Source organism: Entelurus aequoreus, linkage group LG20 (assembly GCF_033978785.1).
Source record: "Entelurus aequoreus isolate RoL-2023_Sb linkage group LG20, RoL_Eaeq_v1.1, whole genome shotgun sequence".
NCBI classification, from domain to species: Eukaryota; Metazoa; Chordata; class Actinopteri; order Syngnathiformes; family Syngnathidae; genus Entelurus; species Entelurus aequoreus.
The window spans coordinates 24,287,654-24,314,538 of NC_084750.1; the positions used below are offsets into that span (position 1 = coordinate 24,287,654).

Genomic DNA, 26,885 nt, shown 5'->3' on the forward strand with positions numbered 1-26,885 from the left:
GCTGTTTACGACCCCCTTCCCTTAGAAATAGCTGTTGCCATTTAATCAGGGAAAGTCCAAATAAAAGAGGAGGCGTACAATCTTTAATCAGAGCGTGGAACACTGTACAAGGGTACAGGTGTACGCGTTCATCCTCATTGAGCCAAATTTAATTCTGTCTCTGTTTAATTCCTTGCTTCTTGTCTTGTTTAAAATATGTCATCAGTGTTTGAACCTGACAATAATGTATCCATTAAAAAGGAATTCCCGAATGACACAAAGCACAAAAATACTTCAGAGTAAAAGAAGGCTGAGGTACTTACTGCTTGGACTCGCTGTGGCACACTTCCAGGGTAGGGTCGTTATAAATGAAGGAGGCCTCCAGATCGTTGATCCGCACCCTGTAGATGCGACACTGTTTGCTGTTCAACTTGATTCTGTTCAGGTTGGCCACTGTAGGGACGATTGTCAGCTCCACATAGCCCTAAAGACAAAAAAACCACAGTTACTCATCATTTCCTGAACTACATTGATGTATTCAGGAAATATACCAAGCCCTTTACTGACTAGCATATGTTTGACATGATTACATATGCTCACCATGCCATGAAAACACTTAAACATAATATTATTACTATTATTATTATGATAATTATTAACACCCCCAACAGCACACGCCTCCCCAACTAGGTAAAGTTAATTACGGAATTATAACATCATACTAGGGCTAAACAATTGTGAATAAAATAATAACCACGATTATTTTTGATTGATATTGTAATCACGATTAATTGCACGATTATTCATTAATTAAAAAATATTAGTGTTCATTGTATCCCCAAAACTCAACTTTAAATATAGCTAAAAAAACATATATAAATTAGTAACAAATAAACCACAACAAGTAAAATATTAGCAATAACAAAACATTTAAAAAACAATAGAAATATAAAAAACAATCAAATTCAGTTTTTCTGTTTAATTGTTTTTAATTCTGTTTTTGACCTTTTACGCATACTTTACAATCGAGTGTGTGCTTTTTGTGTCAAATTAAATGTTATAAAATGTTCCCTAATTAATTTAAGTGTATTGGTGCAATACATCTTCGGACAATTTTGACCAGTATTTTAGGTCAAAGCATAAAAATTGTGGAAATGTATCAATAAGTGTTTTTTAAGTACATTACACTTGTGTAAGGTACTTTTTTGAAACCTTTAATTTGTTAGCGCAGTCGAACCGGATGTGGCGCACCGCGCTTTTATTGCGAAGGGGGGAGAGTGTGCTTCGCTGTTGTTCTCATCTTGACGAGTAAAGAAAGGACGCAACTCTCAAGCTATTTAATGATAAATATTATTTTACAAAATTTTGAAGTATTTAGGTATGGCTGATGGCTACTGAATCCCACCGGTTCTAACGGACACCGAGTCACGTAAAATCCAACTGTGCTATGTTAAGGTACTTGGGTTGCGCGGGACATTACGCCCAGTTGCAGACTGTTCGCACTTTGGCACTAGGCGAAGGCGGACTCAGCTAAAATAGCATTAGCAATTTTACATGGCAGTTTCCACACCTCCAAATTTGTTAATGAAATCTACAACTATGAAGGTGTTGAAATCGCCATGTAAAATTGCTAATGCTACTTTAGCTGAGTCCGCTTTCAGTGCTGCTGTGAAAAGTGCCAAAGTGTGAAAAGTTGGGAACCGGGCATGACGTTATACACAACACAAATTCACCAAACCCAGGTATTACGGACTGTTGATCCGTAATAAGTACAATTCTTACAGTATTAACATTCTTAGGGCACGACAAAAAAAAACTAGGGCTGCACGATTTGGAGATAACATTGAATTGCAATTTTTCTCTCCAAAATTGCAATTTGATTTACGATTTTTAGATTTTGTATATGAAAATGCATCAAAGTGTAAAAATAATGAGTGAAGGGGTCGCACGATTTTGAGAAAAAAAAATCTAATTTTGATTTTTCTCTCCAAAATTGCAATTTGATTTACGATTTTTATATTTTGTACATAAAAATGCATAAAACTGTGAAAACAACAAGTAAAGCGTACTGCACGATTTTAGGAAGAAATCTAATTACGATTTTTCTCTCTAAAATTGCGATTCCGATTCGATTTGCAATTGATATATTTCATACATAAAATTGCACAAAACTGCAAAAATAACGAGTGAAGGAAGACATGTAACTTTTAAGACCATCAATCAACATATTCTCGTCTCAAGGTGCCACACATTAGAACAATATGCAGTAATTTACTTGAAGAAATGTTTGGCTTTACGCGGACAAACTCAGAGCTTTTGTCGACATCATGCTCTTAAACTGAATAAATAACCACTGAAAAGTATACAGTGTTTATAATGCAATGCAATCATAAAATATAATAATAATGCAAGTAACCATTTACAATGATATGCGCTTTTATTCCTCACTACTGTAGAATTTTTTACCTTTGTACTGTAATGGGAAGGTAAATAACTTTGTAATGCAAAATAAATCATCAAAAAAATGGAGTCATTTCTGTAAGCAAAAATTTAACTTGAATAAAACATCTTAAAATGTATTTTGTTCCTAGAGGAAGACACAAGGTCGGGCCTTGTCTTTTTTTCGTTGCCATCAGGCGATCACAGCATTCTTGCTCATTCGTCCGCGTTGATGGGCTCATATTGCCCATCCGGTTTGAAGCTGAAATATTCCCACAATGGGACATCTGGCTTTGTAACCACACTTTTTCCTATTAAAACTCCTCACTAGTGAGTCGCGACTCTAAGCGTGCAGTCCCGCTCTCTGCCCGCCAAGACAAAGATTGTGAATGACTGAAAAGAGCGCTCACTGCGTTCAGTTAATCCTACTGTTAATTAAACCCATTTAGGTGCTGGGAGCGACGCACAGAGTGAGACCTTTTTCTCCCCGCTTGAACGAGAGACAAACAAACTCAACAATTCTGATTGGAGAACAGAACATGTCTGTCACTCAAATACCGGTGACAACAGAAAAAAACAAAAAAAACGGCTATATATCGCACCAATTAAAACCCTACCATAAACTATACACTACTGCCATCTAAGGTCTTGGACTTGCATCAGCCCTTTGAGACACTTGTGATTTAGGGCTAAATGAATAAACATTGATTGATTGATTGATCTGTAATTGCAACTTTAATGTCATACTTGCAAATGAGACTGACAAATGTAATAATAAAACAAAATATAACAACAAGACAACAGTTATCATCAGCTCATTTTCTAAAGTACCGAATATTGAGTTGAGTACCTGTATCGATTCTTAGGTACCGAGAATCTGTACCATTTTGGTTCAACTGTGAACTGTACCCAGCCCTAATATGTATCATAACATGTTTTCTACGAGACGAAAAATGTAAAGCTTTACCCCCTCAGTTTTGAACAAATACCAACACGACGTAGCAGGAACAGTTGACTTATTAATATAAACATTTTATACTTACAATGACAGATTTCCTCTGGAAGTTTATGTTGTTGATGCACACAACCTGGTGGGTCGTACAAGAAAACAAAAACAAAAGACCGTTAGAACAAAACTCTTCTATTCAAGCAAGAACATGTTTTGATAGTAAAAAAAAACAACTTATAATTTAAATGGCCGTGGACTCTCAAATCCTTTATCTCGTTTCCTGTTCATGTTGGTGTCTTCTTTTCAGACGTTGTAATGAAGATCCAGTGATCAACAACAGTCTCCTTGTAAATAAAATATGACGTGGTCAAACAATGTTATAAAAACTGATGATCATCATAAATTAGTACATGGTAATACAATGTTATATATCCCGGCAGGCACAACACATTGATACATCCATCCATCCATTTTCCTCCGCTTATCTGAGGTCGGGCCGCGGGGGCAGCAGCCTAAGCAGAGAAGCCCAGACTTCCCTCTCCCCAGCCACTTTGTCCAGCTACTCCCGGTGGATCCCGAGGCGTTCCCAGGCCAGCCGGGAGACATAGTCTTCCCAACGTGTCCTTGGTCTTTCCTGTGGCCTCCTACCGGTCGGACGTGCCCTGTACACCTCCCGAGGGAGGCATTCGGGTGGCATCCTGATCGGATGCCCGAACCACCTCATCTGGCTCCTCTCGATGTGGAGGAGCAGCGGCTTTACTTTGAGCTCCTCCCAGATGACAGAGCTTCTCACCCTATCCCGGCGGAGGAAACTCATTTCGGCCACTTGTACCCGTGATCCTGTCCTTTCGGTCATAACCCAAAGCTCATGACCATAGGTGAGGATGGGAACGTAGATCGACCGGTAAATTGAGAGCTTTGCCTTCCGGCTCAGCTCCTTCTTCACCACAACGGATCGATACAGCGTCCGCATTACTGAAGACGCCGCACCGATCCGCCTGTCAATCTCACGATCCACTCTTCCCTCACTCGTGAACAAGACTCTGAGGCACTTGAACTCTTCCACATGGGGCAGGGTCTCCTCCCCAACCCGGAGATGGCACGCCACCCTTTTCCGGGCGAGAACCATGGACTCGGACTTGGAGGTGTGATTCTCATCCCAGTCGCTTCAAACTTAGCTGCGACATTGATACAACATTGATTATCCTTTTTTAAAATTTATTCAGAACTGACTTCTACACAACATTGCAAAATAGTTGTATTTGTTAATTGAAAAAACGTGGAAGTCTAACGGCGGACCCACGTCACAACCTGACATTGAATAATCGTTGTCAAAAAGCATGTTGTTTCAACGTTGTATTTGTGTTGTAGAAAACTGGTTGGGAAATGACCAAAATTCAATGGTCAAATCAACGACAAAACGCAACATTGATTAAACGTTGTCAAAAAGCATGTTGTTTCAACGTTGTATTTGTGTTATAGAAAATTGGCTGGGAAATGACCAAAATTCAACGGTCAAATCAACGACAGAACGAAACATTGATTAAACGTTATCAAAAAGCATGTTGTTTCAAAGTAGTATTTGTGTTGTAGAAAATTGGTTGGGAAATTACCAAAATTCAACGGTCAAATCAATGACAGAACGCAACATTGATTAAACGTTGCCAAAAAGCATGTTGTTTCAACGTTGTATTTGTGTTGTAGAAAATTGGTTGGGAAATGACCAAAATTCAATGGTCAAATCAACAACCGAACGCAACATTGATTAACCATAGTCAAAAAGCATGTTGTTACAACGTTGTATTTGTGTTGTAGAAAACTGGTTGGGAATTGACCAAAATTCAACGCTCAAATCAACGACAGAACGCAACATTGATTAAACGTTGTCAAAAAGCATGTTGTTACGTTGCATTTGTGTTGTAGAAAACTGGTTGGGAAATGACCAAAATTCAATGGTCAAATCAACGACAGAACGCAACATTGATGAAACGTTGTCAAAAAGCATGTTGTTTCAACGTTGTATTTGTGTTGGAGAAAATTGGTTGGGAAATTACCAAAATTCAACGGTCAAATCAACGACAGAACGCAACATTGATTAACCACAGTCAAAAAGCATGTTGTTACAACGTTGTATTTATGTTGTAGAAAATTGGTTGGGAAATGACCAAAATTCAATGGTCAAATCAACGACAGAACGCAACATTGATTAAACGTTGTCAAAAAGCATGTTGTTACAACGTTGTATTTGTGTTGTAGAAAATTGTTTGGGAAATGACCAAAATTCAACGGTCAAAGACAACGACAGAACGCAACATTGACTAAACGTTGTCAAAAAGCATGTTGTTTCAACAATGTATTTGTGTTGTAGAAAATTGGTTGGGAAATGACCAAAATTCAACGGTCAAAGACAACGACAGAACGCAACATTGATTAAACGTTGCCAAATGACCAAAATTCAATGGTCAAATCAACGACAGAAAGCAACATTGATTAACCACAGTCAAAAAGCATGTTGTTACAACGTTGTATTTGTGTTGTAGAAAATTGTTTGGGAAATGACCAAAATTCAACGGTCAAAGACAACGACAGAACGCAACATTGATTAAACGTTGTCAAAAAGCATGTTGTCTCAACGTTGTATTTGTGTTGTAGAAAATTGGTTGGGAAATGACCAAAATTCAATGGTCAAATCAACGACAGAACGCAACATTGATTAAACGTTGCCAAATGACCAAAATTCAATGGTCAAATCAACGACAGAAAGCAACATTGATTAACCACAGTCAAAAAGCATGTTGTTACCACGTTGTATTTGTGTTGTAGAAAATTGTTTGGGAAATGACCAAAATTCAACGGTCAAAGACAACGACAGAACGCAACATTGACTAAACGTTGTCAAAAAGCATGTTGTTTCAACAATGTATTTGTGTTGTAGAAAATTGGTTGGGAAATTACCAAAATACAACAGTCAAATCAACGACAGAACGCAACATTGATTAAATGTTGTCAAAAAGCATGTTGTTTCAACGTTGTATTTATGTTGTCGAAAATTGGTTGCCAAATGACCAAAATTCAATGGTCAAATCAACGACAGAAAGCAACATTGATTAACCACAGTCAAAAAGCATGTTGTTATAACGTTGTATTTGTGTTGTAGAAAATTGGTTGGGAAATGACCAAAATTCAACGGTCAAAGACAACGACAGAACGCAACATTGATTAAACGTTGTCAAAAAGCATGTTGTTTCAACGTTGTATTTGTGTTGTAGAAAATTGGCTGGGAAATGACCAAAATTCAACGGTCAAATCAACGACAGAACGCAACATTGATGAAACGTTGTCAAAAAGCATGTTATTGCAACGTTGTATTTGTGTTGTAGAAAATTGGGTGGGAAATGACCAAAATTCAATGGTCAAATCAACGACAGAACGCAACATTGATTAAACGTTGCCAAATGACCAAAATTCAATGGTCAAATCAACGACAGAAAGCAACATTGATTAACCACAGTCAAAAAGCATGTTGTTACAACATTGTATTTGTGTTGTAGAAAATTGTTTGGGAAATGACCAAAATTCAACGGTCAAAGACAACGACAGAACGCAACATTGATTAAACGTTGTCAAAAAGCATGTTGTTTCAACGTTGTATTTGTGTTGTAGAAAATTGGTTGGGAAATGACCAAAATTCAACGGTCAAATCAACGACAGAACGCAACATTGATTAAATGTTGTCAAAAAGCATGTTGTTTCAACGTTGTATTTGTGTTGTCGAAAATTGGTTGGAAAATGACCAAAATTCAATGGTCAAATCAACTACAGAACGCAACATTGATTAAAAGTTGCCAAATGACCAAAATTCAATGGTCAAATCAACGACAGAAAGCAACATTGATTAACCACAGTCAAAAAGCATGTTGTTTCAACGTTGTATTTGTGTTGTAGAACATTGGTTGGGAAATGACCAAAATTCAACGTTCAAATCAACGACAGAACGCAACATTGATTAAACGTTGTCAAAAAGCAAGTTGTTTCAACGTTGTATTTGTGTTGTACAAAATTGGTTGGAAAATGACCAAAATTCAATGGTCATTTCAACAACAGAACGCAACATTGATTAACCACAGTCAAAAAGCAGGTTGTTACAACGTTGTATTTGTGTTGTAGAAAACTGGTTGGGAATTGACCAAAATTCAACGTTCAAATCAACGACAAAACGCAACATTGATGAAACGTTGTCAAAAAGCATGTTGTTTCAACGTTGTATTTGTGTTGTCGAAACTTGGTTGGAAAATGACCAAAATTCAATGGTCAAATCAACGACAGAACGAAACATTGATTAAACGTTATCAAAAAGCATGTTGTTTCAAAGTAGTATTCGTGTTGTAGAAAATTGGTTGGGAAATGACCAAAATTCAACAGTCAAATCAACGACAGAACGCAACATTGATTAAATGTCGTCAAAAAGCATGTTGTTTCAACGTTGTATTCGTGTTGTAGAAAATTGGTTGGAAAATTACCAAAATTCAATGGTCAAATCCACGACAGAACGCAACATTGATTAACCACAGTCAAAAAGCATGTTGTTTCAACGTTGTATTTGTGTTGTAGAAAATTGGTTGGGAAATGACCAAAATTCAATGGTCAAATCAACGACAGAACGCAACATTGATTAAACGTTGCCAAAAGACCAAAATTCAATGGTCAAATCAACGACAGAACGCAACATTGATTAAACGTTGCCAAATGACCAAAATTCAACGTTCAAATCAATGACAGAACGCAACATTGATTAAATGTTGTCAAAAAGCAGGTTGTTACAACATTGTATTTGCGTTGTAAAAAAATTGGTTGGGAAATGACCAAAATTCAACGTTCAAATCAACGACAGAACGCAACATTGATTAAACGTTGTCAAAAAGCATGTTGTTTCAACGTTGTATTTGTGTTGTAGAAAATTGGTTGGGAAATGACCAAAATTCAATGGTCAACTCAACGACAGAATGCAACATTGATTAAACGTTGTCAAAAAGCACGTTGTTACGTTGTATTTGTGTTGTAGAAAATTGTTTGGGAAATGACCAAAATTCAACGGTCAAAGACAACTACAGAACGCAACATTGATTAAACGTTGTCAAAAAGCATGTTGTTTCAACGTTGTATTTGTGTTGTAGAAAATTGGTTGGGAAATTACCAAAATTCAACGGTCAAGTCAACGACAGAACGCAACATTGATTAAACGTTGCCAAATGACCAAAATTCAATGGTCAAATCAACGACAGAACGCAACATTGATTAACCACAGTCAAAAAGCATGTTGTTACAACGTTGTATTTGTGTTGTAGAAAATTGTTTGGGAAATGACCAAAATTCAATGGTCAAATCAACGACAGAACGCAACATTGATGAAACGTTGTCAAAAAGCATGTTATCGCAACGTTGTATTTGTGTTGTAGAAAATTGGTTGGGAAATGACCAAAATTCAATGGTCAAATCAACGACAGAACGCAACATTGATTAAACGTTGCCAAAAAGCATGTTGTTTCGACGTCAGGACCTAATTCTACAAGTTCTCAACGTTGTTTTAATGTCTTGTGCCTGCTGGGATATTGAGGATTTGCTGCAGAAGGTCCGAGCTATTAGAAAAGAAAACATGGGTCAAAAAAAAGAAAATGATTCCATACCTGTTCGATTAAAAGATGCGTTTCTTGACAGTCTTCTTAGACGTCGCCATGATAAACTCATCCATCTATTTTTCATCGATATTATTTAAAAGTTGGAGGAAAAGTCATACATGAAGCCATGCCGATGCTTTCGCCGTCACCTCCCGCAAACAACAGCCATTTAAAGAGTAGAAGCCTCACATTTTAAATAACTTTAAAAATAAAATGTTTTGTCCACAATGTAAACCTATATCTGTAAAAGCTAAATGATAAAAAATAATAATAATTAACGATGTCTGTTTGAACAAACAGCGGAAGTCTTTCTTCTTCTTGTTTTTACTTCTTCTTCTTCGAATTAGGGCGGATACAAACGATATCAGTGTTTTACTGCCACCTATCGGATTGTGAATTATTTGTATATTTTACACAGATTTGGTCACATTTTCAGTAGACCCATAATAAATTCATAAAAGAACCAAACTTCGTGAATGTTTTTTGTGACCGACAAGTATGCGCTCCAATCACTCTATCACAAAAAAATAAGAGTTGTAGAAATGATTGGAAACTCAAGACAGCCACGACATTATGTTCTTTACAAGTGTATGTAAACTTTTGACTACGACTGTATATATCCTTGTATATTCCTATATATAAAATATGTCTTCTTTCACTTTTCCTATTTCCTTTTTCAATCTCCTATTTTATATTACAAAGCTTCTTAACTTCAACATTGAATTCAAACTCCTTTCATAATTTTTTTCTTAGCATCTCTTTTAATATTTTCTTCATAAACTCTTTTGACCGTTCTTCTTCTCTCCTTTCTTTACTCAAGAAGCCCGTTTGCGCCAATAAAATAGATGAATTTATAAATACTCCAATAGTGAGTCATAATTATAAGATAAAAAGTCAAAATTATGAGATAAAAAGTTATAATTTTAAGATTAAAAATCCAAATTATGAGATGAAAAGTCAAAATGATGAGATAATTGTTATAATTAAGACTTTTTAAATTATGATTTATAATCATCAGGACTTTTCTCATAATTATGACTGTTTATCTATTCATGACTTTCAACTTTTTATCTTAAAATTATGACTTTTTATTTTATAATTTCAACTTTCTTATGTCAATAATGACCTTTTCCTCAAAATTTCGACTTTTTAACCCATAATTATGAATTTGTATCTCATAATTTCAGTTTTTAATCTCATGACTTTTCTCTCATACTTTACTTCATTTCATGTTTTACTTTCATCTCATAATTATGACTTTTTCATCATTTCGACTGTTTATCTTAAAATTGACTTTTAATAACTTTTTATCTTATACTTTCGACTTTTTTTTATCTCAAAGTTTACTTTTTAATCTCATCATTTGACTTTTTATCTCATAATTATGACTTTTTTCCTCATAATTTCTATTTTATAACCCATAGTTGATTTTTTAAAATGTCATAATTAACATCTCATGATTTTTTACAATTTACTTCTCATAATTTAGACTTTTTTATCTCACAATTATGACATTTTCATAATTTCGAATTTTTTGTCTTAAAATTATGACTTAACTTTTTTTCGACTTTTTAAAAATCTTTATGACTTTATCTCATAATCATGACATTTTCATAACGACTTTATATCATAAATATGACTTTCTTATCTCAGTAATTAGACATTTTATCTCATAATTATGACTTTGTATCTCATAACTTCAACTTTTTATCTTAGAATTTAGACTTTTTTTTTTAATCTCAGTTCACTTTTTAATCTCATAATTTGACTTTTTTCCTCATAATTTCGATTTTTTTTAACCCATGATTGTTTTTTTTAATCTCATAATTAAAAATTTTTAATATCGTGACTTTTTACAATTTACTTCTCATAATTTCGACTTTCTTATCTCATAATTATGACTTTTTTATAATTTCGACTTTTTATCTTAAAATTATGACTTAACTTTTTTTCCGACTTTTTAAAAATGTCATGACTTTTCTTTCATAATTTAGACTTTATCTCATAATTATGACATTTTCATAACGACTTTATATCATAAATATGACTTTCTTATCTCAGTAATTTGACTTTTTATCTCATAATTATGACTTAGTATTTCATAACTTCAACTTTTTATCCTATAATTTGTATCTCATAATTTCGATTTCTTATCTTAAAATTATGACTTTTAATAACTTTTTATCTCATAATTTCGCCTTTTTTTTCATCTCAGTTTACTTTTTAATTTCATAATTTGACTTTTTATCTCATAATTGTGACTTTTTTCGCCGTCATAATTTCGATGTTTTAACCCATAATTAGGATTTTTTTAAATCTCATAATTTCAATTTTTAATCTCATCACTTTTCACAATTTACATCTCATTATTTAGACTTTCTTACATCATAATTATGGCTTTTTCATAATTTCGATTTTTTATCTTAAAATTATGACTTTTAATAACTTTTTTCGACTTTTTTTTTTTAAATCTCCAATTGACGTTTTTCTCATAATTTAGACTTTGTCATAATTATGACATTTTCATAACAACTTTATATTATAAATATGACTTTCTTATCTCGGTAATTTGACTTTTTATCTCATAATTATGACTTTGTATCTCATAAATTAAACTTTTTATCCTATAATTTGTATCTCAAAATTTCGATTTCTCATTTCATGTTTTTTAATCTCACAATTTAGATTTTTTAGCTCATAACTTTCTCGGCCTCATCTTAAAACCCACTTTTATTCTCTGGCTTTTAAATCGGCGTGAGTCTCGTGGTCCTCTGTGTCTTTTATTGTTTTATTCTATTATATTGATTTGTTTTTATTGTTTTATTCTATTTTATTGATGTATTTTATTCTATTATTATTATTTGTTTGTTTATTGTTTACTTCTTTCATTTTAAATGCTCGTAATTTGATTACTTTTATTGTTTCTTCTTTATTGGCAGCACTCTGGAGACAGTTTTCTTGTTAATTAGTGCTATATAAATAAAAGGGATATTACTTTTCATCTCCTAATTTCGACTTTTTATCCCAAAAATATGACTTTCTTATCGATTTAAGAGGGGACTATTCTTTGGAGTGGCGTCAACAGGCGTCCATGTTTTACACCTTATTCCCACAAACAGTTAAAAGCACATTCCAGTTCACGCTGTAAAAAAATGGCAGCAAAAAGAAAAGAAAAGCAAACATAAAGGAAATAAAAGTAGCAGATAAAAAAAGTTTTGAAGCTTTTTAGTTTCACAGTTAGAAAAAAATAGTAGAATTTGTACATTTGGGGATTTCAAAAGTCACTAAAAAAACATTTATGTTTGAGGAGTTTTTAAATATCGATATTTATGGACATAGAATTTGGCACATAAAGAGATAATTTGATGTTCGAGAAATCAAATAAAACAAGGTTTTATTACAAAGACTGTTCAACTTTCAGACATGAGAACACAAAATGTAGATAATATGTTAAATCGACAATAATTGCTGTTTGGCCTTAAAGTAACTTTCTCTTAGTATCAAAATATTTAATGGTGATTAATCGCACCTTGTTTGTAGTTAACCCGTAATTCATTGCAGAAGGATAGATTTGTTTTACTTTTGAGAAGTGTATCTTCGACATTTTAATGCTATCAATGTGGGACTGGACAATTAGTTTGATTTATGTTCATTTATTCCACATTATGCTTTTTAAATAGCTCAACACAAGATGGAAACAAAGACTCTTTGACTCATTCTCATGCATAGAAGAGGTGTTGACAAACTTAAAAAAAGAAAAGCAGAATGTTGCACTTTGAAATTCCCTTCCCGTCGCTAATAAAAGAACATTGTTCTTCCTGCTACTAAATATACACCTGCCTTGTTTTTAATGACTACTTGGGCCTACCACGCTACAGTACATCAAATCTGGTCATTATGGTGGCACTTGTGTTTTCTGGGTCAATCTTGTACACTTTTTGACCTCCTTCCATGTTAACAACAAACAGAAGGTCGACTTTTGACAATTAATACACACTTGAAGATGCGATACGTTTGAAGTCTTTGTTTTCTTTGGCAGATTTTCCAGCTCTTCACTTTCACTCTTTGGGAACTCAACTAACTTGAAGCATTTTCTGAAAAACAAAACAAAACATTTCAAATTCACATTTGAGCGATATCGTCTTTTAATAAAAAGCTAAAAAGCCAAAAACATCAACTGATTTTAAATTGGTGATGCCATCCTGATTATTTAAAGATGAATCATTTTGCGTAATTTAAAAGTGTAGAGAAAAAAAAAAGTGGAATTTTGGTATTATGACAAATAAACAGCGTGAATATTTGGAATTAGTTGAATGGTTGGATGTTGAAATTGTTTCAATGAGTTGACAAATGTTAACATACGAACAATTTGTCATCATTAAAATGTGCTAATAACATTTTTTTGCCCAAACTTGACATTTTACAATTGAATGTACACAATTTAAAATGTAATGTGCACAATCTTAAATATATTGTACACAATTTTAAATGCAGTGCACACACTTTTAAATGTACACAATTTTAAGTATTATGCACACTCTGTTCTCAATTGTTGATGACTGATGATAACAACCAAACCTAACCCCCCCCCCTCCCCCTCCACACCCCGGATTGTAAATAATTTAAATAATTCAATGTGATTATCTTGTGTGATGACTGTATTATGATGATAGTATATATCTGTATCATGAATCAATTTAAGTGGACCCCGACTTAAACAAGTTGAAAAACTTATTCGGGTGTTACCATTTAGTGGTCAATTGTACGGAATATGTACTTCACTGTGCAACCTACTAATAAAAGTCTCAATCAATCAATCAATCTAAAACCTAATGTACACAATTTAAAATGTAATGTACACATGTTTTAATATAATATTCATGATTTAAAAGGGATAGGATTAAATAAGCTCTGCTTTTTCCTACTCCTTTTCGGACGTGCTGTAATGAAACAACTGGAAATATGTGATGCATTACATTGTATTGTATGAATGTTCGAAATAAACTGAAACTGAAATGTAATGTAGACTATTTTAAATATAATATACACAATTTAAAATGTAATGTACACAATTTGAAATGTAATGTACGCAATCTTAAATATAATGTGCACAATTTCAAATGTAGTGTACACATTTTTAAATATTAATGCACACAATCTAAAACCCTTCTGGGTCCCCGGGACCAGACTTGATGGGAGGTAAAAAATAAAAAATAAAAATAATATTACATATGTATATGTATATATATATATATATATATATATATATATATATATATATATATATATATATATATATATATATTGTATTGGTTTTATAAATGAAAAATGTATATTATATGTATGTACACTACCGTTCAAAAGTTTGGGGTCACATTGAAATGTCCTTATTTTTGAAGGAAAAGCACTGTACTTTTCAATGAAGATAACTTTAAACTAGTCTTAACTTTAAAGAAATACACTCTATACATTGCTAATGTGGTAAATGACTATTCTAGCTGCAAATGTCTGGTTTTTGGTGCAATATCTACATAGGTGTATAGAGGCCCATTTCCAGCAACTATCACTCCAGTGTTCTAATGGTACAATGTGTTTGCTCATTGGCTCAGAAGGCTAATTGATGATTAGAAAACCCTTGTGCAATCATGTTCACACATCTGAAAACAGTTTAGCTCGTTACAGAAGCTACAAAACTGACCTTCCTTTGAGTAGATTGAGTTTCTGGAGCATCACATTTGTGGGGTCAATTAAATGCTTAAAATGGCCAGAAAAAGAGAACTTTCATCTGAAACTCGACAGTCTATTCTTGTTCTTAGAAATGAAGGCTATTCCACAAAATTGTTTGGGTGACCCCAAACTTTTGAACGGTAGTGTATGTATGTATGTATATAGCATGGGTATATGACCACTCAGCAGAATCAAAAATAATACTTTTCCTGAGGGCCATACACTTCTATATAATCTAATCTAATCTAATCTAATCCAAACTGCCCCAATGATGATACTTTCATGATTAAAATTCGCACAAAATGGCATGGGCATAGCATGCTATCATGCTAGAATGGTAGCATGATAGCATGTTAGCATAGCAAGAATTGAATGCCCTTTTTGTTTTAATTAGTTATTGAATCAATCAAGTAAGTAACTATGAAGTACACATGGGAATTGTACCGTGTGTGACATGATTGTAAGTAGTACTAGTCGTAGGAGTACTCATAGTAGTAGTGGTACTCATAGTGGTAGCGGTGGTTTTACTTTTTTTCTTGAGGGCTTCCACTGATGCAAAGTCCAGACAATCCAGTTTGACTTGGATGTGTTTGGGAACATCTGGAATGAGGAAAGTCAGGATGAACTTGAAGGCCAGCAGTCCATGCTGGAATCAGAGATTAGAAATCGGAGATCAGAAATTCATTCAAATTCACCAGTAGGATTTCTTGTCTGCTTTGATTGACATGTCATCTAGATTCTCAATACTCTTTTTGATTTGTAACTTACAACAAACAATCAAACAAACAAAAACAAAAAAACACACTTTTTGGTGTGTTTTACATTCTGAATTGATGAGTTCCCTCTGCAATAACACTCTTTATTTTGAATTAAAATTTTCACTCATAGCAAAGGCAGCTAATGAGACAGCTAAAAATGCTAATATGAAAGTTTTTTTTACACATTCAATCATTTCAAAGACAAATTGATTTGATGCTACCTGCTTGTTACGGTACAAGGGAAAGAAGACGGAACACAATGCAGGACGTCGTTAAGCTCTATATTTATTATATATTTACAATAGAATGGAGTGTGAAACTAATCCAAAATGTGTATGTGTGTGACTATGTGTAGCGAGTATCTGTAGAGTGTTACCGGAAGTGTTGAGCGAGGTGCGGAAGTCCAAGGGGGCAAGGCAAGCACGGAGGTCCGTGGGCAGGCGTGAGGTCAAGGGCAGAAGCGAGGCGTCAGAGTCCGTGTACAGGCGGGTGGTCGAGAACCAATGAGGAAGCCAGGGAACCAGAGGGAATACAGGGAGACGAGACACTGCTCGTGACGCGGGAACGGAGAAATGCTGTGTACAAGAACAGGTCGCTACGTTCTGGCCCGGAACGCAGGTTTGTACTGGCTTAAGAAGCCCAGGAAGCTATCAGCGACAGGTGTGTAGAGTGCTGATTGATTGCCGATTGAATGCAGCCGCCTGCTGCAGCCGGAGTGGCGCCCGGGCCGTGACACTGCTGTGGTCATAAACGCTTTGTAATGGGACTGTGTGTGACTGGAGCGTGTCATTCTAACTATGTACAGTAGACGGCATGCTTTTACATACCTGGGCTTCATGTGTTAAGAGTTGCGTGGATGTCCTACTAAAAATGGCATACTTTCAAATCCAGAAAACGGCGTAGGCAAACAAAATTCAGATGTTTGGGCTGCATGCAAGAAAAGACTAGGCTGGTTCTCGAGCTAAGCGAGTCCACTGATCAATTAGTAAGGAACACGAACGCAAAGGTCTCTTCAGGCCGAAAGTGGAATGCTCAAACTGAAGTCAATCGAGCCATTGCTCAGCTGCAACACCAGGAGATTGTTGGCAGAGTCCAGGTAGGAAAAGCAGGACTGAGATGGGGGGACGCCCCTCGTTTCTGGTCAAAAGCCAACCGCATGGAGAGGAAGGAGATGGTGGTGGCAGAGGTGACAAGGATGGAGGAAGATCGCACAATATAAACGCTGTGTGACAAGTAATCTAGACAACCTGAGAGGGAGTTACCAACCTGAACATCAGCCGGTCAGAATTATGGAAAACTCAAGAGGCAAGGCTTAGCTTCCTAATTCGGTCAACCTATGACACAGTTCCCTGCCCTCACAACTTCTACCAGTGGTTTGAAAACAAGGAATGTTGTTACCTATGCAAGACTCGGAACACAAGCCTTGTCAGGCTGCACTCTCTCAGGGACGCTACAGATGGCGCCACGACCAGGTCCATAGGAAACTAGCCAAAGTGCTGTAGAGGTGCCGCCAAGACAACAAGAAGTCACCACCAGTAGAGAACCACATCAGCTTTGTCATGGAAGGTGGAAAACAGAGATACACCAGATCAAGGGAAACACCAAGACTCTTTTCTTCTGGTCATGAGTGGGACATGAGGGGTTGACCTCGGCAGACAACTTCAGTTTCCTACAGAGATCACCACTACATCTCTTCATTCCAACATTGTTGTTTGGTCCATTGACGCAAAGTCGGTGCACCTCATCAAATTAACGATTCCACTGGAGGAAGGGATTGAGGCTGTATTTGAGAGGAAGAAGGCCAAATACACAGAGTTGGCCACCGAGTACAGAGAGGCTGGCTGGAGGACCACTATCCAACCAGTTGAGGTTGAATTGTTTTTGTTTGCGGATGACTCTGCCTTGCTGGTATCCGGCAAGGACAAGTCACAGGTGGAGAAAATCCTCAGTGCTGAGCTCTGTAGAACTTGCACCTGGCTCGCTGACAACAAGCTATCCATACACTTGGGTAAAACAGAATCCATCCTGTTTGGGTCCCACATCAAACTTAAGAAAGTCAATGACTTCACCATAAAAGTAGGTGACATTGTTATCACCAGGAAAGATGAGGTCACCTACATAGGTTCCATTCTAGAGGCTAACCTTTCCTGTGATAAAATGGCAACCAAGGTAATCAAAAAGCTTAACCAACGAACGAGATTTCTCTACAGAATTTCCTCTCTGGTCAACAAAAGCACCTTGAGGATTCTGGCGGGAACTCTCGTTCAACCCTTTTTCGATTATGCATGCACCTCCTGGTACCCTAGCAGCTCCAAAACCCTCAAATCTAAACTCCAAACATCTCAGAACAAGCTAGTCAGGTTACTGCTAGACCTCCACCCCAGATCCCACCTCACTCCTACCCACTTCTCTAAAGTGGGCTGGCTCAAGGTGGAGGACAGAGTTAAACAACTTGCACTGAGCCTAGTCTATAAAATCCGCTACACCTCCCTGATACCGAAGTACATGTCAAACTATTTCCTTAACGTAAATGACCGCCATAACCACAACACCAGGGGGTGCTCCACTAACCACGTTAAACCCAAATTCCGAACTAACAAAGGTCTTAACTCATTCTCTTTCTATGCCACATCAATGTGGAATGCGCTCCCAACAGGTATAAAAGAAAGGGCATCTCTATCCTCCTTCAAAACCGCAATAAAAGTTCACCTCCAGGCAGCTACAACCCTAAACTAACACCCTCCCCGGATTGCTAATAATCAAATGTAAACAATCAAATGCAGATACTTTTTCTTTTTCTTATGCCTTCTGATCTCTCTCTCTCTCTCTCTCTCTCTCTCTCTCTCTCTCTCTCTCTATGTCCACTACTTGATGTCCATATCCCCCCCCCTCCACACCCCTGATTGTAAATAATGTAAATAATTCAATGTGATGACTGTATTATGATGATAGTATATATGATAGTATATATCTGTATCATGAATCAATTTAAGTGGACCCCGACTTAAACAAGTTGAAAAACTTATTCGGGTGTTACCATTTAGTGGTCAATTGTACAGAATATGTACTTCACTGTGCAACCTACTAGTAAAAGTCTCAATCAATCAATCAATCAATCAATCAATCAATCAATCAATCAATGCCGAGGCTTTGTCGGAATGTTAACCACACATATCTTGAAGGACGCAGTAGTGACCGTTGGGAAGATGAAGAGGGCACTAAATAACCAGCAGAGGAGGCGGAAAAAGGCAGTTTTGGCTCTGGCTGAGGAGGAAGGACATATGCTAGGAAAAGAACATCTAACTCCAACTAACATCTAACTCTGATGACAAAAAGAGCACTCAAATAGGAGTGAGGAAAAAAATGTACACGACCGGAAGGGTGAACCATCAGGAAATCTACTGGTGCCAAGTGAAGGGACTGGAGAGCTTAAGGAGTCAGGAGGAAATGAGTATCAGGTGTGCGTGCAGGTGGCTACGCCCCGTGACCTAGAAACCAGTCGCTGCAACATACAGAAGATAGGCGGCAGCAGAGCTGCCAGATCATAACAGTGTGAGGCACCGAACATTTCCACGTTCAGTTCACTCCTGTTACATCTCATCTTTGCAGTGAAAAAGTTTTTGTGCATACCCAACCTTATTACACGAGGCATGTAATAAGGATCTTGTTTGAATCATGTTCTGTGCTTTATGTGTGTATAATGTCATAACCTGGCCATGTCCTTTTTGGACATGTAAAGAAAAATGAGAATCTACAAGCTATATGACGTATCACATATAAATTGATACCATACCATACCATGTATACTTTAATTAACTCTTGCAATGATTACTGTAACATAACTATCTTCTACAGCAGGGGTCTCAAACATGCGGCCTGCGGGCCAATTGCGGCCCGCGAGACGTTATTGTGTGGCCCCCACCTTAATATGAACGTTTAATGTTAGTGCGGCCCGCGAGTTTTATATGAATGGCGCTCTTGCCAACCCTCCCGACTTTCACCCGTCAACAATACTGAGGACAACAATATTGAGAGCACGTATTGAGGGCGGGCGTGCCGTGATGGCATTGCCTTTAGCGTCCGCTTTTTCTCCATACAAACAACGTGCCGGCCCAGTCACATGTTGCATGAGGCTTCAACAGACACACACAAGTGACTGCAAGGCATACTTGGTCAACAGCCACACATGTTACACTGAGGGTGGCCGTTTTAACAAGTATAACACTCTTACAAATGTGCGCCACACTGTGAACCCACACCAAACAAGAATGACAAACACATTTTGGGAGAACATCCGCACGTAACACAACATAAACACAACAGAACAAATACCCAGAATCCCTTGTAGCCCTAACTCTTCTGGGCTGCAAGGAATCTACCAATCATGGTGTGATATATGGCTCTCGAGGGCCGAACATTGACGTCACTTGCGTGATGCAAGCAGAGAAACGTTTTGCTGCTTTTCCGACAGAGAGTCGCTGGGCGAATCGGACGTGTAACACGTTAGTCGTGATCGGGGCTAATTGTGCTACCGTGACTGTAAACTCCCCGCTCCCTCCCGTTGGCTCCAGACAGAGACAATTTTTGTTGTTTGGGTCCAAAATACCCCTGCGTTAGTGGAAACGCGGCAAATGAGTGAAAGCGAGAGAAACGTTGCCATGGAGACGAGGGTTGTCTTACGTGCCTGGCTGCAGTCACACAGCGACACCTGTCCGTCAGTAATAAAGTCCCTGATAACCTGGACCAATTCAAATCGTTATTTGTTTTTTTTATTGTTTAATTTGCATTGCCTCACACGATGAACACTACATATATTTTTATATGACGCCATATAACACTCCGGGAGCCGTCACTTTCCGCCGACCGCCGTGTTGCTGTCGGGAGGAAAAGCGGAACGACACACATTGCGGAAATAACATTATTCTGCGTGCGTCGGTTAAATACAAATATATTCCACAACACCAAAACATGTCTTTTTCAAAGCGTGCAGTGAAGAGAAAGGTTAGTGATGAGCAAAGACAATTCCAGGAAAAGTGGGAGATGCAATATTTCTTTGTTGAGCACAGAGACACCCGACGTGTCTTATTTACACAGAAAGTTGCCGTGCACAAAGAATACAATTTAAAACGTCATTATACCACTAGACATGCTGAGAAGTATGCAAAATACCAGGGAGATGAAAGAGTGAACCGGGTTGCACATTATGTGTATGTGTATACATTGTTGCTGACTGGAGAAATCAAATTATTATTGTTATTACTTATGACTGACTGATTTATTTACTTAATTCTCATTTTGTTCATTTATATTTTGATTTTATTTTGTGTTGAAAATAAAAATAGACATTTAAAAATATATTTTTTAAGAAATCTTTACTTCCGGCCCAGCCTCACCCAGACTCTGCATCCAGTGGCCCCCAGGCAAATTGAGTTTGAGACCCCTGTTCTACAGGGTAACCCCCCCCCCCCCAAAGAAAAACAGAACGCAAAAATACTGACAAATCCTACAAAGGTCCAGCAAAATTAATAAAATAAATACATTTTCACTGTCTACGATCATTCCCCAAAGTTTCAGTATTTTGGTTGTTATGCATGAAAGTAATGTTCTTTACAAAATATGATTCAAATGGGCTTTGAGGTGTTGGAGGCAAACTTGCAGACGTCGCACAAATTACTCAATTACTGTAACGCACTCTTTTATAGGATTTTAGAATGAAGATTTTGCAGAGTGCTAACATTTTCTCCCAAATTCTCAACACAGTAAAAAAAAATCAGATTTTTGACAACACTAAACATTTCATGAAAATGTGCTTGCACTACAGTTTATGATTTGTTAGAGCAATAAATGTATTTTCATTGTTGACCAAGACGATCAATACTTCACGCACAAACTTTACTTCAAAGATCTAGAATACTAAGCTGACCGTGACAATGTGTTGAGAACAGCAGGAGGACAATGTTGCCATCCCAGGCAACAGCGCCATCAAGAGGAATAAAATAGCAAAAACAGAGAGATGAGCTAGAAAATATCAGAATTTGGAACTGAGGGACGAGACCCAGTAATTTAGTGAGTGAATTCCAGGAACAACATGTGAGATCTGTAAACACATGAGTCCAAGCAAGTGTCAAAAACTAAATAATAACAACAACACTCCGAACAAGAACTTGCAGCCTCAAGGAGGAAAAACCAAAAACAACAAAACATTTTCCCACTGAAAAGTACATACAATCATGTCCACTTATGTGACAAGCAGGTAACACAATTATTACCTCCAGAGCCACGGTCCACAGTATGAGGCGCATGTCTGAGTCTGGAAAGAAATCTTTGACTTGAGGAGACAAGCCAATAAGTGCACAGTTGGTCACGATAGCGATGACACTCATGGCTTCAAAAGCAAGCTGAAAACAAACAAACACAATAATAAATTATTCAACTCACTATAATTATTGTATCAAACAACACATTGCGAGAATTGGTTTGAAAGGAGAATTGTGTTGAATTGAGAATTGATTTTTAATTGAATCGTCACCCCAGGATTCGGAATCGGATCGAATCCTTGGTTGCCCAATGATTCACAACCCTACTACACTTAACTAAAAAACAAACTCAACATTTTTTATGAGTTGAGCTCAAAAATGTAAAACTTTTACTATATACACAAAATACCTTTTCCTCTCAAATATTGTTCACAAATCTGTCTAAATCTGTGTTAGTGAGCATTTCTTATTTGCCAAGATGATCCATCCCACTTCATAGGTGTGGCATATCAAGATGCTGATTAAACAGCATGATTATTGCACAGGTGTGCCTTAGGCTGCCCACAATAAAAGGCCACAAGGGGGTCTGAAGAGGTCAGAAAAGCAGTCAGTATCTGGTGTGACCACCATTTGCCTCAAGCAGTGCAACACATCTCCTTCGCATAGAGTTGATCAGGTTGTTGACTGTGGCCTGTGGAATGTTGTTCCACTCCTCTTCAACGGCTGTGCCAAGTTACTGGATATTGGCAGGAACTAGAACACACCGTCCTATACGCCGATCCATAGCATCCCATTGATTGATTGATTGAGACTTTTATTAGTAGGTTGCACAGTGAAGTACATATACCGTACAATTGACCACTAAATGGTAACACCCGAATAAGTTTTTCAAATTGTTTAAGTCGGGGTCCACTTAAATTGATTCATGATACAGATATATACTATCATATATATACTATCATCATAATACAGTCATCACACAAGATAATCACATTGAATTATTTACATTATTTACAATCAGGGGTGTGGAGGGGGTGGGGGGTAGGATATGGACAGCAAGTAGTGGACATATAGAGAGAGAGAGAGAGAAAGAGAGCGAGAGAGAGAGAGAGAGAGAGAGAGAGAGAGAGAGAGAGAGAGAGAGAGAGAGAGAGAGAGAGAGAGAGAGATCAGAAGGCATAAGAAAAAGTATCTGCATTTGATTGTTTACATTTGATTATTAGCAATCCGGGGAGGGTGTTAGTTTAGGGTTGTAGCTGCCTGGAGGTGAACTTTTAGTGCGGTTTTGAAGGAGGATAGAGATGCCCTTTCTTTTATACCTGTTGGGAGCGCATTCCACATTGATGTGGCATAGGAAGAGAATGAGTTAAGACCTTTGTTAGTTCGGAATCTGGGTTTAACGTGGTTAGTGGAGCTCCCCCTGGTGTTGTGGTTATGGCGGTCATTTACGTTAAGGAAGTAGTTTGACATGTACTTCGGCATCAGGGAGGTGTAGTGGATTTTTTAGACTAGGCTCAGTGCAAGTTGTTTAACTCTGTCCTCCACCTTGAGCCAGCCCACTTTAGAGAAGTGGGTAGGAGTGAGGTGGGATCTGGGGTGGAGGTCTAGAAGTAACCTGACTAGCTTGTTCTGAGATGTTTGGAGTTTAGATTTGAGGGTTTTGGAGGTGCTAGGGTACCAGGAGGTGCATGCGTAATCGAAAAAGGGTTGAACGAGAGTTCCCGCCAGAATCCTCAAGGTGCTTTTGTTGACCAGAGAGGAGATTCTGTAGAGAAATCTCGTTCGTTGGTTAACCTTTTTGATTACCTTGGTTGCCATTTTATCACAGGAAAGGTTAGCCTCTAGAATGGAACCTAGGTAGGTGACCTCCTCTTTCCTGGTGATAACAATGTCACCCACTTTAATGGTGAAGTCATTGACTTTCTTAAGGTTGATGTGGGACCCAAACAGGATGGATTCTGTTTTACCCAAGTGTATGGATAGCTTGTTGTCAGCGAGCCAGGTGCAAGTTCTACACAGCTCAGCACTGAGGATTTTCTCCACCTGTGACTTGTCCTTGCCGGATACCAGCAGGGCAGAGTCATCCGCAAACAAAAACAATTCACAGTCGCATGCCGATGACATGTCATTTATGTATATTAGGAACAGTAAAGGTTCCAATATACTGCCTTGGGGGACTCCACAGCTCACCGAGAGGGGGGGGGAACACGGTGCCGTTCACCTCTACCACCTGCTCCCTCCCCTCCAAGTAAGACTGCATCCAGCTCCATGAGGTTTTGTTAAATCCGATTGCTCTGAGCTTATCCAACAGTATAGCGTGGTTAACGGTGTCAAAGGCCTTCTGAAGGTCCAGCATGACCATGCCGCAGTATTTGCCCGCGTCCACCTCATGTTTGATGTGGTCGGTCAGATAGAGAAGACATGTGTCAGTGGAGTGGTTAGTTCTGAAGCCGGATTGGAATTTGTACATGAGTTTATTAGTGGCAAGGTAACTATCGACCTGTTCATAAACTATTTTCTCCATTACTTTCAAAATGGAGCTGAGAATAGAAACAGGTCGGTAGTTGCCAGGTTCCAATTTGCTTCCTTTTTTAAAGAGGGGAGTTACTCTTGCTATCTTAAAATCTTTTGGTACTTGGCCTTGTGTAATTGATAGGTTTATTATGTGCGTGATGATCGGGGCAATGATGGAGGCAGAGTCCCTGAGGAATCTGGAGGGAATATTATCAAGGCCGGTGGCCTTGTTAGGGTGGAGCGCGCTCAATTTTTTAAACACCTCATCAGCTGTGACCATTTCTAATTTGAAATCATCGTTGGATACTCCTAGCTTTCTGTAGAAGGCTTTAATGTGTTCTACACCAAAGCGACCAGAGTGGTGGGACAGCTTGTTGACAAGAGTTGCGGCTATGCTGGTGAAAAAGATGTTAAGTCCAAACATGCTCAATGGGTTACATGTCCGGTGAGTATGCAATAACTGGAATGTTTTCAGCTTCCAGGAGTTGGGTAAAGATCCTTGCAACATGGTGCTGTACATTGTCACACTGCAACCAAACTGTTGGGTGAATGGCACAATAGTGGGCCTCAGAATCTCGTCACGTTATCTCTTTAAATTCAAAATGCCAACAATAAAGTGTACTTGCATTCGTTGTCCATAACATACCCATACTCTGCCCATACCATAATCTCACTCCCACCATGGGCCACTCGATACACAACGTTGATATCAGCAAACCACTCTTCCACACGACGCCACACATGCTGTATGCCATCAGCCCTGAACATTGAAAACCGGGATTCATCCGTGAAGATGCCAGACGCCATCGAATGTGAGCATTTTCCCACTCAAGTCAATTACGGACGACAAACTTCAGTCAAGTCGAGACCCAGATGAGAAGGACGAGCATTTAGATGAGCTTTCCTAAGACGGTTTCTCACAGTTTGTGCAAAAATTATTTGGTTATGCATACCAATGGATGCAGCAGCTGTCCGGGTGTTTGGTCTCAGACGATCATGGAGGTGCACCTGCTGGATGTGGAGGTCCTGAGCTGGTGTGGTTACACGTGGTCTGCGGTTATGAGGCCGGTTGGATGTACTGCCAAATTCTCTGAAACGCCTTTGGAGACGGCTTATGATAGAGAAATTAACATTGAATTCACGAGCAACAGTTTTGGTGGACATTCCTGCAGTCAGCATGCCAACTGCACGCTCCATCAAAACGTGCGACATCTGTGGCATCGTGCTGTGTGATAAAACTGCACCTTTTAGAGTGGCCTTTTATTGTGGCGAGCCTAAGACACATCTTTGAAATAATCATGCTGTTTAATCAGCATCTTGATATGCCACACCTGTGAGGTGGGATGGATTATCGTAGCAAAGAAAAAATGCTCACTAACACAGATTTAGACAGATTTGTGAACAATATTTGAGAGGAATAGGTCTTTTGTTTATATAGTAAAGGTTTTGGATCTTTGAGTTGAACTCTTGAAAAATGGGAGCAAAAATAAAAGTGTTGTGTTAATATTTTTGTTCAGTATATTAACAAGTTTTATAGTCAACGTGTAAAAGTGTAATCACCTGCCAGATTCCGATGTTTGCAGCCGGGTCAGAGAAGGGCCGTTTGAACACCTTGCACATTTTGAAGGCATCAGAGTACATCTCTGTGATGTTATTCAAAACCACGAGAACAGCAGCCAGAGGATAAACACATGAGAACAAGCTGACGTAACCAAAGAGCTCGAACAACTCCAGGTAGTCATCAAAAGTACCCTGTGACAAACACATCATCAATACTTCAATCTGAATTCCAACAATACTTATTTGGAAAAGACAAGTTACCAAGTACGTGTTCATCTCAGCTTCCAGTTCGACCTGCTCATTCAAAAGAAGTTCCTTGCCTTCCACAATTCTACTCTTCTTAACTTTGCACATCATCCTCTTATTGCGTCTCCTCTGAAGCCAGTAGGGCAGGAACGCCTCCAGGAACTGATTTAGGATTTGACTGGTGATCAACAAGGTTGCCAAACTCTGGGAAGCCACAAGAGCACAAACATCAAGAAAGATACAATAAAAAAAATTGTTTTTGTGGGTGTAACAATACATGTACAGTATAAGGAATATGATTTGCCCAGGAACGTTTGGCTCAGAAAAGACATGTACCCATTTCACACACGGTACACATTAAGTCTTTGCCAGCACCATCCTTCTCAAATTGTGGGACAGACCCCCTGTGGGGGCACGGGACACGTATGACGCCGGGTACATGCTTTATCAGTGTCATGCAGAATCAAGTGTTAAAAGCTGTGCACTACAAAACGTACTCATTGTGGCCATTAATCACATCCTCATGTACTTCCTCATATTGAGTACGAAAATAAAAATCAGGACAAATTGTTCTAATCATTTTAGTTTTGTAAGTTAAAGTGTTTTACATTGATCAATTTGAATGTAGTATTATTCATTGAATTTATATAATTTTATTTTTGAGTACCAAATGGTTCAAGAAGGTAAAAAAAAATTACAATTTAAATAAGGACTAATTGTTTTTGTACATCTTAGGCAAATTGATCCACTTTAAATATTTTCTGTTACCGATTATAAAGTA

General features: G+C 37.7%; 2 protein-coding genes across 3 annotated transcripts in view; both read right to left on the reverse strand.

Annotated features, from left to right (window-relative positions):
- Positions 1–9,401, reverse strand: part of taf2 (TAF2 RNA polymerase II, TATA box binding protein (TBP)-associated factor) — a 62,705-nt gene extending 53,304 nt beyond the window's left edge. The window contains exons 1-4 of the mRNA XM_062029687.1: positions 9,052–9,401; positions 3,606–3,711; positions 3,462–3,516; positions 303–463 (exon numbers count right to left, since the gene is read on the reverse strand). Coding sequence (XP_061885671.1) covers positions 303–463; positions 3,462–3,516; positions 3,606–3,655 — 266 coding nt within the window. The 5' untranslated portion in view covers positions 3,656–3,711; positions 9,052–9,401. The remainder of the gene's footprint in view (positions 1–302; positions 464–3,461; positions 3,517–3,605; positions 3,712–9,051) is intronic.
- Positions 9,402–12,502: 3,101 nt separating this feature from the next.
- Positions 12,503–26,885, reverse strand: part of ano10a (anoctamin 10a) — a 32,558-nt gene continuing 18,175 nt past the window's right edge. For both annotated transcript variants that reach the window (XM_062029688.1, XM_062029690.1), the window contains exons 10-14: positions 26,120–26,308; positions 25,859–26,050; positions 21,797–21,925; positions 15,298–15,415; positions 12,503–13,136 (exon numbers count right to left, since the gene is read on the reverse strand). In XM_062029688.1, coding sequence (XP_061885672.1) covers positions 13,120–13,136; positions 15,298–15,415; positions 21,797–21,925; positions 25,859–26,050; positions 26,120–26,308 — 645 coding nt within the window. In that variant the 3' untranslated portion in view covers positions 12,503–13,119. The remainder of the gene's footprint in view (positions 13,137–15,297; positions 15,416–21,796; positions 21,926–25,858; positions 26,051–26,119; positions 26,309–26,885) is intronic.